This window comes from Calliphora vicina, chromosome 1 (assembly GCF_958450345.1).
Source record: "Calliphora vicina chromosome 1, idCalVici1.1, whole genome shotgun sequence".
Taxonomy (NCBI): Eukaryota; Metazoa; Arthropoda; class Insecta; order Diptera; family Calliphoridae; genus Calliphora; species Calliphora vicina.
In genome coordinates, this window is record NC_088780.1 from 70,148,625 (window position 1) to 70,166,075 (window position 17,451).

General features: G+C 33.6%; 1 protein-coding gene across 1 annotated transcript in view; it reads right to left on the reverse strand.

Moving 5' to 3' along the window:
- Positions 1-17,451, reverse strand: part of LOC135949351 (synaptosomal-associated protein 25) — a 537,273-nt gene that overhangs the window by 107,945 nt on the left and 411,877 nt on the right. Inside the window, exon 5 of the mRNA XM_065498880.1 lies at positions 9,545-9,673. Coding sequence (XP_065354952.1) covers positions 9,545-9,673 — 129 coding nt within the window. The remainder of the gene's footprint in view (positions 1-9,544; positions 9,674-17,451) is intronic.

Sequence of the window (17,451 nt, forward strand, 5' to 3'; positions counted from 1 at the left end):
TACATACATACATACATACATACATACATACATACATACATACATACATACATACATACATACATACATACATACATACATACATACATACATACATACATACATACATACATACATACATACATACATACATACATACATACATACATACATACATACATACATACATACATACATACATACATACATACATACATACATACATACATACATACATACATACATACATACATACATACATACATACATACATACATACATACATACATACATACATACATACATACATACATACATACATACATACATACATACATACATACATACATACATACATACATACATACATACATACATACATACATACATACATACATACATACATACATACATACATACATACATACATACATACATACATACATACATACATACATACATACATACATACATACATACATACATACATACATACATACATACATACATACATACATACATACATACATACATACATACATACATACATACATACATACATACATACATACATACATACATACATACATACATACATACATACATACATACATACATACATACATACATACATACATACATACATACATACATACATACATACATACATACATACATACATACATACATACATACATACATACATACATACATACATACATACATACATACATACATACATACATACATACATACATACATACATACATACATACATACATACATACATACATACATACATACATACATACATACATACATACATACATACATACATACATACATACATACATACATACATACATACATACATACATACATACATACATACATACATACATACATACATACATACATACATACATACATACATACATACATACATACATACATACATACATACATACATACATACATACATACATACATACATACATACATACATACATACATACATACATACATACATACATACATACATACATACATACATACATACATACATACATACATACATACATACATACATACATACATACATACATACATACATACATACATACATACATACATACATACATACATACATACATACATACATACATACATACATACATACATACATACATACATACATACATACATACATACATACATACATACATACATACATACATACATACATACATACATACATACATACATACATACATACATACATACATACATACATACATACATACATACATACATACATACATACATACATACATACATACATACATACATACATACATACATACATACATACATACATACATACATACATACATACATACATACATACATACATACATACATACATACATACATACATACATACATACATACATACATACATACATACATACATACATACATACATACATACATACATACATACATACATACATACATACATACATACATACATACATACATACATACATACATACATACATACATACATACATACATACATACATACATACATACATACATACATACATACATACATACATACATACATACATACATACATACATACATACATACATACATACATACATACATACATACATACATACATACATACATACATACATACATACATACATACATACATACATACATACATACATACATACATACATACATACATACATACATACATACATACATACATACATACATACATACATACATACATACATACATACATACATACATACATACATACATACATACATACATACATACATACATACATACATACATACATACATACATACATACATACATACATACATACATACATACATACATACATACATACATACATACATACATACATACATACATACATACATACATACATACATACATACATACATACATACATACATACATACATACATACATACATACATACATACATACATACATACATACATACATACATACATACATACATACATACATACATACATACATACATACATACATACATACATACATACATACATACATACATACATACATACATACATACATACATACATACATACATACATACATACATACATACATACATACATACATACATACATACATACATACATACATACATACATACATACATACATACATACATACATACATACATACATACAAATAAAGATTTGTTTGTTATTATTAGGGGGCGGATTTATATGCAAATGCATGTTTTTTCTCAAACGTCCAAATACAATGTAGACTAATTATCTATCCGAATCGCACATTTTGCTGCAAAATGGCATCGATTTGTTAGTGCATATTTTTGCATATTTTATTGATAATGCATATTTTGTTATATTTTACCTCAAAATGCATATTTATATGCATATTATGGCAATTTTTAATAAAAATATAATTTTTTGTCGTTTATGGGCAATACATTGTTTCGAAAAAAATTTGTTTGTAGCATTTGTCATAGAAATAGCAGTAAATTTTATCGACTAACTTTTTTCGACATCGAGAAACTGGAATTAAGTTCTTCATTTCTCTATCAGTAATTGAAAATTATCATTTCAAAACATTTTTCTTCAAAAAAGTTTAGTTTTTTTTAAGTATTAAAAATACATTAAATGTGTCGGAAACATTCGTATTTGTTTTCATTGCAAATTCGATTTATAAGAGATTTCGTTATCGAAAGATTTTGTAACTTCACCTACACAGTAACTGCTCCTGACAGTAATTTCCAAGCAGTTCTACGAGACTGTCGTAAACTAGTGATTTTGGATAACTTAGAGACAAATGCACTACACAATTAACGTTAAAAGTCCCTACACTATAGATTACATAGAGACACTTAAGTGACAATTATCTTTATGCTAAATTACATGGGATGTATAAAGTAACCAATTGACTTCTCTCTGCATTACAAATAGCACGTTAAAATATATAAATTGAAGTCAGCCAAGTGATCAGACATTATTAACAATTTCCGTCTATAAGGGTACATTTACTAATTGCTTAATTGCTACTTTACAGCATGATCAAAATATTGATGATTTTAAAAAGAAAGTCACAATATAGAAGCTCTATAGTTTTAAACAAGTATTCATACCAAGATATTACAATTAATATAAATATCCATCGTTTTTTCAGAAGAAAAGTTATTTTAAAAATAGTTTTAGAACTTTAATTGTTTAATTCCTGGTATAATTTAAAGAATACGCAACAGTGTTGTGTATTTTTTGGTCATTTCGAAATCCATACTTAATTATTTTATGTTTCTGCACAAAAATATAAGTGCATATTTCTTAAATTTTTAGGTCATATTTTGATTTTTTTGAAGCATATTTTAGGCGCATATTTTCCAATAATAAATGCATGAAAATCCGCCCCCTAGTTATTATACATACATATATTAGCATGACATCATTGAAAACAATAACAAATTACATTGTGTTTTGGTTTTTTTGGTTATATCTCAGCCCAGGTCCAACTTACTATGGTCTTATATACGTCGATGCAAAGGTCTCTGAAATATCTATCATTAGATATCCGTATTGTCTATATTAATGACTTAGTAATCCAGATATATGTCAAAAATAGGTAAAAAATCGAGGTTGTCCTGGTTTTTTCCTTATATCTCAGCCATTTGTGGGCCGATTTTAAATAGCAACCGATCCGGAAGAATTCCGGAGATATTGATATATGAATCATGTATGTATGTTATTTGGGGGCTTCAGAAAGTTGATTTCAACACACAGACGGACAGACGGACATGGCTATATCGATTCCGCTATCTATAACGATCCAGATTATATATACTTTATGGGGTCGCAAATGAAAAATGTAGAAATTACAAACGGAATGACAAACTTATATATACCCTTGCCACTCATGGTGAAGTGTATAAACAAACAAAATCAAACAAACGACCAAATTTTTAACATTGACAGCCTTAAGGTGACCCTACACATGACAAATATTTGAAGAAAAATACGTAACCACTAAATAAAATACACTTGAACTCATTTATTTATTTCAAAAACTTATTTTATTTAGGATGATTCAAAACAAAAAAAAATAGTTTTATTTTTTGCTGTTTGATCTTACAAAACACTTCTAAGAGTAAACACGTCAAACAAATTTGAGCAAATATTTTCCATGTGTGACTCTACCTTCATATAGGAACATTTTGAAAATTGTGCGCTCAATATAACAAACAGAAAGCATAAAAAACAAATGTAGTAAAGAATGTAACAAGTAAGAGAGCTATATTCGGCTGTGCCGAATCTTATATACCCTTCACCAAATTATACTTTAAAATTAAAATTTTAAATATTTTTAGGTAAACAAAATTTAAATTTTTTTTCCAGTTGTTTTATATTTTTTAATTTAAAAAAAATTTTTTTTTAGTTTTTAAATTTTTTTTTTTAATATGAAAAAAAAAATTCGCGTTAAAAAATATTTTTTCCGTTTTTGACCCATTGTAGGTCCAACTTACTATGGTCTTATATAGGTCGTTTCACATGTCTTTGAAATATCTATCATTAGATATCCATATTGTCTATAATAATGATTTAGTAATCCAGATATGGGTCAAAAATAGGTCAAAAATCGAGGTTGTCCTGGTTTTTTCCTTATATCTCAGCCATTTGTGGACCGATTTTCTCGATTTTAAATAGCAACGGAGCCGGAAGAATTTCGGAGATAGTGGTGTATCATTCGTGTAACTTCAGAAAGTTGATTTCAACACACAGACGAAAAATCAAAAAACCGTCGATCAGTAAAGAATGGTGAATACCCTCTGATGGACAAGGAGTTTTATCGTTGGTATCTCTATCAGAGGAAAAAAAACATATTCCAGTTAATGGAATTGCTATAAAAACCAAAGCTATAGAAATACAAAAAAGGCTTTATAATTGTGGATTCCACGCAAGGGGCACTTGGCTGTCTAGATACAAAAAAGATAAGGTGTAAGACTTCTTAAAGAATCTGAAGAGAAGTTATCATCCCGAGTTGATTTAGTGGGGCCCTTCAAAAAAAATGCATGAAATTATAGTTGGGAACAATCTAACACATGATGTTATTTTCAATGCGGAAAAACTTGGTCTCTATTGGAAAATGCTACCAGATAAAACGATTTTTTCCATCGCTGCACAATGGGGGATCTGAAAAAAAAGTGGAAATAAATCTGTAACTTCTAAACGAAGCCCGATTTTAATAAAATTTCCCATGGCTATAGAGGAGGTGTCGATAAGTTTAAGTTTTGAATTTGGGCTTAAACAACCAAGGGGGGCCGAGCCACAATGCCCCAAAGTGGGGCACCTCGGGTATATCAAAAATTAAAAATGATGCCAAATTTTTGTTTGCGATCCGATTTGAAAGATTTTTATATATATGGAATGTACTAGACGAGATCTACAAAAAACATTGCTTTAGCCATATATTATCTCTTATAGTTTACGAGTTATTCGCATTTGAAAAGTAAAATTTTATTTTTTTTGCCTACCTTGGATCCTAACGTAGCCAATTCTTTCCGGATTTTCTTTACGGTTTTCCATTTTATGTCAAAGGATTTAACAAACTTTTCGATTTTACATAATTCCGTTTTATCCACTTTATTATTATGCGTACTTTCGATAAATTTCAATATGAGGTTGACTTTATCTTGAAATTGATCAGTTTTATGTTTAAGTAAAATGGAGGACAAAGTTTTTTTTTTAATCTGATCGTCATCTTTAGCTAATTATAACTAATGTCAATTGTGGATTGAGTATGATTATATATTAATTATTCTTCATGAGTTTCATATAATAGGTTACCTGTAGTCAACGTTTATATAGGTGAAGGTATATTTGGAAATTTACCTGTTCTATTACCTGTAGTAAAAAAATAGTATTATGTATGAAATATGTTTTAGGGATATCCCAGGTATTTCATATTATACCTGGGATTCATTGTTAAAAAGAGTTTCAATCGCTTAATGTTTGTACTTATGTATTATATAAGTACCTAACATTGAAGTTGTTATGGAAGAATAACTTGGTGATGAAATTTCACTAGACTTGTTAATCATTCGTTCATTACTGTGACACGTGGACAAAATAAGGTAGACATATTATACATCAATATTTTGGAAATTGCATCTTATTTTCAAAAATGTTTAAATATATTGAAAATTAAAAACTTCATAGAAGAGTTTTTGCAAAAAAAAACATAAATTTTTTTTTTATTTTTTGTTGAAAATTTAAATTTTTAAACTGCTATAACTTTTTGGTTTATGAATATTTTTTGATTAAATTTTACAATTATATAGACATTTTTTGTCGGAATGCAAAAGTGAAAATTTGATTTGTTATTGAGAATCCCACAATTCCCAAAAAACTTTTCAAAAATCCCAAAATTGGGATTTTTTTGATTTTTAGATCTATTGAAGGTACCAAGCTCGGGGCTATGAAATCCCTTTGCATGATATTGAAGAACAGATTGGGACATACAAAACTGGTCTTAATTTTTTGAAAGAAGCTATGCGATTTTAGAATATGTTGTCTAAAGTTGAAATTTACATAAAAAATAGGTCTACTTCGGAAGGCTCTGGACCACGCAATAATACGAATTTTGATATTATTTTGCTTTTATAATATTTCCCGAAATGTTATCTTTCAGAAAAATATAAACACATTATTTATTTTTTTCTCATTTTCTGTATAATTTAAAATTAATGTAGGTACTTTTTTCGAAAAAAAAAAATGGCGAAAAAACTACTCTTTTATTTTTTTTAAGTTTTAAGCAAAATGGCAGACCAAGGTAAGCAAGAAAAATAAAATTTTACTTTTCAAATGCGAATAACTCGTAAACTATAAGAGATAATATATGGCTAAAGCAATGTTTTTTGTAGATCTCGTCTAGTACATTCCATATATATATAAAAATCTTTCAAATCGGATCGCAAACAAAAATTTGGCATCATTTTTAATTTTTGATATACACGAGGTGCCCCACTTTGGGGCATTGTGGCTCGGCCCCCCTTGGTTGTTTAAGCCCAAATTCAAAACTTAAACTTATCGACACCTCCTCCATAGCCATGGGAAATTTTATTAAAATCGGGCTATTCGTTTAGAAGTTACAGATTTATTTCCACTGTACGAAATAGAAAGACATTTACATATTTTTTGTGATCTCATTATTAATTATTATTTATTGAATAAAACAGGGACCCGAAATAACTGTTATTTTTTTTAAATAAGCAATTGGTTATAGAAAAAATAAATTCAAAAAAAAGGTCACGTAATTAAAATTATAAATAACTCAAAAAAAATTTAGTCTTTGATAACCATTATGGAAATATTTTTATTTTTTTTTTTGGCCTTTGATAACATTATAAAATATTTTTATTTTTTTGGTCTTCTATAGACTACAGCCATTACAAATATTTATATCCTACACAACCATAGCTATGGTGATAGTGATGTAACGTATAGTACTCCAAGCACGAAGCCTATTTAATTTGGTTAGAATCGGTCTATTATTTCTCCTAACCCCCATACGATTGTCCTATCTGAAAATAGATAATCTCTCATAAATATCATAGTTATATAGATATCCAAACCAAATTCAGCACAAATAAGTTTGATATAAGTTTAACTCTCACTACTAAATTTTTATGACGATTGGTTCATAATTAGTCGTAGCTCTCATATAAAGCCCACTTCAGAAAAAACCTTTCTAATGAGAACAAAAAAATAAAAATATTTTATAATGGTTATTGAGACCAAAAAAAATAAAAATCTTTCATAATGGTTATTGAAGACCAAAATAATATTGGTTATATTTAACTGTTATTCAAAAACGTTTTTTTTAAAAATTCTTGATAAACAATTATTTCAGGATTCTTTCCAATATTATGTCCCTGGAATAAAAAAGTTTTTTTGTTTATCTAATATAAATAACCTTAATTAAAAAAATATCCCGATATAACGAATTTTTCAATTTAACGAATGGGCCTGACAACATATCGTTCGTTATACCGGAATTTGCCTGTATATAGAAACAACTATTCAAAGAATCGATACAATTAGTTGGCACAAAATTCTATTTTTTCGTTGCAAAAAAACCTTGTTGTTTACACTGTAATTTTCAATAACTAAGAGAGAATAAATGACAAAAACTACGTTCAAAAGATACGCCATCTATTATAAATCTTGCATTTTAAAGTCATACACTCAGTATTAACTATAAAAACATTTGGAACATTTTTTAAAAATTAAAAATAGAGTAAGTTCGGGTAATATGGTATAGCTGCTTTTCTCTAAAACTAAGAGCATAGGAGTAGCAGTACCAAGCTTAAGAGTTTTATGATATCAGAAAATTAACATTGGGTGAGTGTACTTCATTTTGCAGGTCATGAAAATAGTCAGTTGTAAAAAATCAGCATTATCTTGTGGTAGACTTTTTTTGTGATCGGTTAAAAATTATTTTTTTCTAAAATCATGTGTTTTTAACTTCATTAATTTTTTGATATTGAATAACACATGCAACATTATAGCATATTTAGTGTATATGTTTAATTTTATAATAATTTCAATATACCACGTGGTCGGCTAATGTGGTATAGCTAAAGAATTTCAAGCAAATAATATGCCAAAGAAATGCGAAGTATAGCCAGCGGAAGATTTGAAGAACGCTATCTAAGCTATTAGAAACAACAAATTGACATTTTTCGCATCAGTCATTCAATGTCTCCTACGAAGCGAAGAATGTATTGAGGAGCTTCTAGTAAGCTTGGTCAGCCGCCAACTTTACCCGAATCCATTGAAGATGATTTAAATAAAACGCAACTCATTTACAAATTAAAATACTATATATCGGTTAAGTTGTTTAGCATACAATATTAAGAGAACATGGTATACCACATTACCCGCCAATTTTTTCAATGGCTTGTTTATGGGCTTTTTCTCTTTTTCCCAAATTTCTCTAAAACTTGATGTTAAACGACTTTTTTACTTTCATGGATGTAAACCTAACACCTAACCAGCTGAGAACTGTTGCAATCGAATTAAGATTTTAAAAATTATAGTCAAATAAAAAATAGGTATACCACATTACCCGAACTTACTCTAAAGAATATTATATTTTGATCAAAAAAAATTAAACACAAATTCAACAATTCCTCACTAATTACCCTGAAAATAAGATTTCGGATTAAAAATTTTAGTTTTTAAAAGCATTAAATAAAAGAAGTTGTTTGAAATGTGATAATTTTTATTTGGTATATGTTTATCAAATTCTTTTCAAATGCAACACTAAAAAAACAAAAATTCCTAGAATAACATATTTTATTGCTAACGGTTTCTAATTTTTTCTATATTCATCTCGTTATAATAATTTTTTAAAGAGTCATTTTTTAATTTTTAATTAATTGTCACTTTTGGTATCTTTTACCACAACGTGCGTCATTCAAAATGCTTACCTTCCAATATATCCAGCTTGTGCCATCATTCCGTTTCTATCATCCATTACCCTTTGAGGTTGATTATTAACAACTTTTCCATCGTCATTTCCCTTCCAAGTACCGTCGTCTTCTTTAAATGATTGGCTCCTAAAAATAAGCAATGGTTTTAATTAGAAGAATTATGGTGAGAGTGAGATCTTATTAGAGTGACGATTTTTATTTTAATCGAATAAAAGTTTATAATTTTTGTATTATTCGAGTTATCGATTAATTCTTAAAATATCCTTGATTATTCGAAAAATTTAATAAAATATATTTAAAACCATAAAATTTTTAATAATTTTGAATAAAAATACGAAATTAATAATATATATGTAGATGTAAATAAAGTCTCGTTAAATATATTATGAAACAATTGTTGATTAAAAGTCTTTAAATTCCAAAGTATTTTTAAATTCGTATAAAGCTGCCCATACACGATTGATTTGTGCATGTGATTTTTTCCTGACGTTCAACGTATTGTTCTTGTTACGCTGCGTTTACACATGCAAGTAGATTGATGAAAGTTGAGAACAAGGTATATTAATTATAAGGTAGTGTCATCGGCGAATTCAGAATACCAAGCGAATTGGTTATATTTTTTTTATATGTAGTTTGACATTGTGCCTGCATTTGAAGGCGAATTGGCTGGCAGGGAAAAATGTCAAAAACAGCTCACAAATAAATCAAAGCGAATTTTTGTTAAACAAAAAATGTTTATAAATTTGAATCTGTTTGTAATTTAATTTGATGTTTTTAAAAATAAAACTAATGTGTAGTATTATTATTGGTTTTAAAACATAAACGAATTTAACAGCAAAACAAAGTTTGACATTTACAAAATGTAAACAAAGTTTGACATTTATAATGCACTACGGCGAAAAATGAACATAGTAGCAAAAAACGATCAGCTGGTCTGATAACACTACCTTATAATTAATATACCTTGGTTGAGAATACGTATTATTATCGAAAATGTAGAAAATACATCGAAATGTCTACAAGTTGCTTGAACGTTTACACATGCAAGTAAAAGTTCATTTTGTAAATGTTAGCGAAGGAGAATTATGTCTTCAAAATGCCACAAATACAAGAAAATTACAGCTAATTTAATAAATAAACCTTTTATATATCATTAATTTAATAAATAAACCTTTTATATATCAGCATTTGTTATTTTTAAGTCCATTTGCGGCTTAAAACCAAATTTCATTATTTTTATTAATAACAATAAAGTGTTACCATGATATTCAAATACAAACATTTTTGGGGAAAATGTTAGGTTAACAATTTTTATAGATATTAGTAACAATTTTATTTATAAAAACTAATAAAATTGCAATTTTTACGAAAACGATAAGCATTAGTGGCCATTTGTACTATTTTCTTTTACAAAAATACATAAAATAAGTTAAAAATATAATTATTATTTTACCACCTTCTGGTAAATTTTTCAAAAACTAATTATTGGCTATTTGTCTACACTTGTCTGAAAGTGTCGAAAATCACTGTCCACCTAAATTCAGTAGGCAGTGAGCTGCATGTGTGATTGTGTTAGTGCAAAAGTGTGAATTTATTGTGTTTTTCAAACGTTTACTTGCATGTGTAAACGCTAGGTTAACCCCTCATTGCCACATGCAAGTGCAAGTTCGAAAAATTCAATACACTCACAGTTTTTTACAAACACATTCATATTTTTCTTACTTGCAGCTGAGCTTGCAAGAGAATTTGCTTGCAAGTAAATTTTTTCACTTGTCGCAAGTAAAATGACAAATGAAGAAACAGTGTCACCAAGAATGAGTTTTATATCAATTTACTAGAACTTGGTAAAAGATGATTTTCTATGTATTTAAAAAGTCCGTGTGGAGTTCTCAGTCTCCCATCGGACGCGTCCCAGGTGGCGGATAGGGGGAGCAACTGCCTAGTCTAGTGATACTGTTTTGACAACAGGTCATTAGCCTTGACAACTGCTCAAGCGATGTCAATATCTTAAGATACATTTTTAACAAATGGTCTAAACTTCTTGACATAGATAGGTTAGTAAACGGAACTGCGCTAGCCGACTATCATAATACTGTGATGCATTTTATAACAAATGGTCACAGTAGGATGTAATTGGTGTTAGGATAATGTTACTACTGGTGATACATTTTTGACAAATGGTTGCCTAGTGCTAACACATTCTTTCTCTCTTCTTAGTGTTACAACCCGCGGACCAAAACTGTTCTTTCCTCTCTCTACTCTTTCTTTCCCCCCCACTTGTAAGGTAAAAGTGATGGTAGCAGTGCCGAAGACCTGAATGGCTAGTAAGTGGTTAAAGAAAACTAGTCGCTAACAGCTCCCCTCCGACGCCAGGGCACGGGTCGGTTGTAATACAGTTTTCGCCTAATCCATGTACGCCGTCCCTGCATGGAGTGTCCATCCCCTTACGCGCATACTCGTGGGATCAAAATGCACAAAATTACAAATAACAATAAACAACAAAAACAAACAACAGCGAAAGGCCAGCAGGGGAAACCTATGCTGGCTGATTGCAAACAGTCAGCTGTCCAACCTTCTGGTGACAGTTTGACTAAAGGCAGCGAGGTAGCCTTGGATTTCAAGCCGAGCACCTCCAAAGCTGCATTAGCCCTCGCTGGTAATATACCAGCAAAAAACCCTTTGTTGGACACTGTCGATAAGACAGATGTCTCTGCGAAGATGCTACAGGTTGGATCGTCGAACCAGAAGTCGGGTCCAACCACCGTAGCCCCACCCGCCACTACGGCAGAACCGAACGCCCCCATTCGCAAAGAACCATCTAGGAGGGCTTTCGTGCAAAGGCGTGCCGCCATGCGCATTATCGATCGGCTTGGATCCAAGTCGGCCGATGCGCTTAATATCGACGAACTGTCGAAACTTAGCTGGGCTAAGGCCCAACTGGCTGATCTGGACAGTTCAAATCCTCCTCCAAGAGGCTCGCGTGGTAAGAATCCCTTACAGTGAAGTTGCTCGCAACCCACTTGTAAGGGCGATTATCGACAGGAGTGTTGAAGACGGAGCTATCTCCCAGGAGAAATGGCTGAAAATCCGTCAGGGTATGCTGGGGGTATACTGGAAGATTCTCAAGGAGAATCCCGGTCCATCCCCGCAAAACGATGATGCTGGCTGGTACCAAGGCCATGTAAAACTGCTAGCGTATACCAATGACCGCTCAGCTTTATTGCTAAAGTTAGCAATCGCGTCCCTAGGGGAATTGTGGCCCGGCGCGAAACTGGACGTGATACCGGTAAGTGAGATACCTCGCAGACGGAGATCACTCGCAGTTATACCGGCGGAACCACATGAACCTGAGGAGATCCTTGCGTACATTCAGAGCGAGAATCCTGACCTACCGACCCATAATTGGAAAGTGGTAAAGGTTTCCGCTCCTGAAGGTGCGAATAGCAAGGTGGTCGTGGTTCTGAATAAGGAATCATTGGCGCCACTACGGGAGAAGCAAAGCCGAATATACTACGGTTTCGATAGTATAAGGCTGCGCGTCTATCGTGGTGACGACAAGATCGACCCCGAAACTTCTGATGTTAAATCAGAAGCTCCGCAGGAGATGGATGCGAAACCCGAGGTTGATGACCCCGCTAACCCAGATGACGAAATGGAGACCCAATCAAACTCCGGTATGGTTGGGGATCTATTCCGTTGTATGGGTGAAGTGGAGGACGAGGACGCTCTTCTGGACTCTGATCCAGAAGACGTGGACATAACCGTCATCTACGACCCCGATCATGGTGAAGGTGATCCAGGTGAACCTTCATCACTATAAGGCAGCTTCTGCTGCACTACTCCTCCACATTACTGAAAATGGGGAGGACATCGCGTTGGTCCAGGAGCCTTGGATTTGCAATGGCGAAATTAAGGGACTCAACGCAGAAGGGTACAAGCTTTTGTTCAAAAAAGGCACAGTTAAAATTAGATCTTGCATATTGGCTAAAAACTATCTTAATATCTTCATTCTAAATGATTATAGCGATGAGGATACAGTAACCGCTGTATGGGAGACGAGGTCATATAAAATATGGCTTCTCTCATGCTACATGGCCCATGATCAGGTCGACCCACCACCTAACAACTTGGTGAGAAAAATGATGAGTGCTGCAAATCGCTCCCGGACTCCTGTGGTCATAGGGGCTGATGCCAATGCCCATCACACTATCTGGGGAAGCTCGGATACAAACGCTCGAGGTGAGTTTCTATTAGACTTTATATTGGATTATAATCTAGTGATAACCAATAGAGGTTCAGAACCTACTTTTGTAGTTGTAAATATACAAGAGGTTCTTGATATCACGCTTGTCAGTGCAAGCCATTCTTACATGATCAGAGACTGGAAGGTTTCAAATGACTGTTCCTTCTCGCATCATCGTTATTTAGTTTTCTCCATCAATAGGAAACCAGATAGGGTTGAACCCTTTTTAAATAGGAGGAGGACAAGATGGGATGAGCATCGACGTATTCTATCTGAACTCCTACCCTAACCTCCCACAATTAACGATATTGAGGACATTGTAAGGGCTGTAGATACACTTAAGAATTCCATTAATGAGGCTACTAAGCACACTTGTGCATCCTCTGTACAAAGAGGAAAAAAGCGACCACCATGGTGGTCACCAGAAATAGCGGACACCAGGACGAGATGTCGCAAACTCTTCAATGATGCTAAAAGATCAGGAGACTGGTCAACTTATAAGTCATCACTGAATAAATTCAAAAATCTGGTCAGAAATGCAAAACGGAAGACATGGAGGGACTTTTGTAGCGGCGTCGAAAGCTCCTCTGAAACTAGCCGTTTGCGCAAGATTCTGTCTAAATCACCAACCGTTCAGGGTTATATCCAGAAACAGGACGGTAAATGGACCACCAGTGGACAAGAGACTCTTGAAGTACTCATGGACACTCACTTTCCGGGAAGCCTGCCATTTAGCACGGCATATGAATCCCCACACCATGATAGAATCTCATCTTCAATTGAGATTAACGAGGATAAGCTACTCTGAGCCATTCGGAGCTTTGATCCATACAAATCTCCGGGTCCTGATGGTATCATACCTGCTGACCTGCAAAACAATGCAGAATTAGTTACACCATGGCTGATTACGATATTTCAAGCCTGTCTCTCATGGTCCTACATACCTAATCAATGGACCGAATGCAATGTGACTTTTATACCTAAGGGTGGAAAGGCTTCACATACCAAGGCAAAGGACTTTAGGCCAATAAGTCTATCATCCTTTTTGCTTAAAACCCTGGAAAGAATTATTGACATTCATTTAAGAAAGTCAGTTGGCCAGGGATTATTATCTCCCTCTCAACATGCCTATACAAAGGGGAAATCGGTTGAGACGGCACTTCACTAACTAGTAGGGTATATCGAGAAATCTATCGAATTCCGCAATTACACACTTGTCGCCTTTCTGGATATAGAAGGGGCATTTAACAATGTGAAATCTGCAACCATAATATCAGCCCTGGATTCACTAGGACTTGAACAATCAGTAGTTAGGTTCGTTAGGTACCTTCTGAATTATAGGATCATCCGTTCTAAAATTGGAACGACCACGATCTCCAGATCTGCCAAAAGAGGCACTCCCCAGGGGGTGTCCTATCTCCACTTTTGTGGAACTTGGCCTTAAACTGTCTGCTGGGAAAACTAGATTCCCTGAACTACAAGACTGTTGCCTATGCGGATGATGTAGCGGTGGCGGTCTCAGGGTTTCATCTGGGCATGATATCACCAAGACTGGGGACGGCACTCGAAATTTTAAATCGATGGTGCATCGATAGTGGTCTGAGTGTAAATCCCAGTAAAACTGAACTTGTACTGTTCTCTTTACGGAATAAGATTCCTAACTTTACGCTACCCCGACTAAGCGGCACTGAACTGTCGCTCTCGGATAGTGCAAAATACCTGGGTATTATACTTGACAGGAAATTATCCTGGAAACTCAACGTAGAGGCAAGAGCAGCTAAGGCCATGACGGCTATGTATATCTGCAAAAAGGCCATAGGCACGACATGGGGTATTAGACCCTGGAACATGAATTGGCTAGTCGATACGGTTACTAAACCAATACTATTTTATGGGGTCTCTGTCTGGTGGAAGGCAATGGATAAGGCCTCCAATCGCATACTCTTTGAAAGGGTATTGAGACGTATGGCAATCCTGATAACAGGGGCATTGCGAACTACCGCGACAAAATCGCTTTTTATTCTACTCAATTGGATTCCAGTAGATCTAATGGCCAGGCAATTGGCATTAAACACGGCCTTTAGGCTCAAGGCCTGCAACGCATGGAAATTCAGGTCCTATGGACATGCTTGCATAATAGGAAACTTACGAAATCTTCCTGATCTTATTGATTACTGTCCCCAAACCCTTCCTCCTGAGGAATTTCGGTTTCTCTATCCCATCCTGTATGGAGATTGTTGATGGTCTCCCTGTCGATGAAAGGAGGCTATCGATCTATACGGATGGGTCCAAAAAGGGGGATAGAGTGGGCGGGGGCATATACATTCCTGAATTCGGAATAAGAATATCCTTTAGGCTCCCAAATGGATGCAGCATCCTTCAGGCTGAAATATCGGCCATTAGAAGAGCGGCAAACTGGCTCAGATATTACAGTGTATCTGGTCGAGATATCCGTATATATACTGATAGTAAATCCGCAATTAAATCCCTGGTAGGTGTTTACACAACATCGAATATGGTCCAGGAATGCCGGACATCCTTAAATGAGATGGCGAGACATTCGACAGTTGTACTCACATGGGTACGTGGACACAGGGACAATGAGAGCAATTGTATTGCCGATTACTTGGCGGGAAGAGGAGCCTTGATGTCAGACGACGAAATAGACTTCCTCTGTGGACTCCCGTTATCAACCTGCAAGGAATTGATACAAAACGCGTATTACGAACTTGCCCAAGCAAGGTTGGGTAATGAACCCACTTGTACCACTACGAGGATGATATGGCCTGCGTTGGACTGTAAACGCACGTCGTATCTACTTCGATTACAACGAATACGTCTGAGCAACTTGGTGGCGATGATCACCGGTCACTGCACTTTCGGGACTCATGCCGCAAGACTTGGGTTACCTCATCATGACTTCTGTATAAGTTGTCAGAACGAGGAAGAGGAAGAAACCATCGTACACTTCTTTTGTAACTGCCCAGCACTGGGTGATCTACGTGCTAGGCTCTTAGGTGAGAGATTCGTCAGTACCCTTTCCGGGTTATCTGTAAAGGAACTAAGGTGTATATACGCCTTTATCAGGGAAAGCGGATGGTTGATAAGACCGGTCACGCAAACTTTACCTTCTAGGGATCCAGCAACCATCCCATGATGGTCTGCGTTTTTCGAATTCTTTGAATTCCTAACTCCTCTCCTCCTCCTCTTTTTCTTTACACTCTACTCTTGTTAACTTCACTATGACTCAAACTATAGATTTCCCTTTTCTTTAACTTCTATTTTCCTTTTTCTTCCTTTCTGTTTTTATTCTCCTTTCAGGTATCACAAAGGGAACGTTTATTGGACCCAAGTGAGCTGAACTATACCTAAGGTTTTGGACGGCTGCCTGAATACCATACCATGTATTTAAAAAAATTAAATAAATCACAAATATACAACAACACATATTAAAAATAAAAATTAATTTCATTAATTTAAAAAAAAAGTTAACGAAAATATTTTTTTCAGTAATTTTATAATATGTATTAAAAACACGGCAATACTGGCTTTACCTTAATATTTTCTTTTAATTCGTTCAACATAGCAATTTTTGCAAGAACATTCGTTGTTGGCGACATTTTTAAAATGAACTTGCAACGAATAGTGTAGACACACAAAA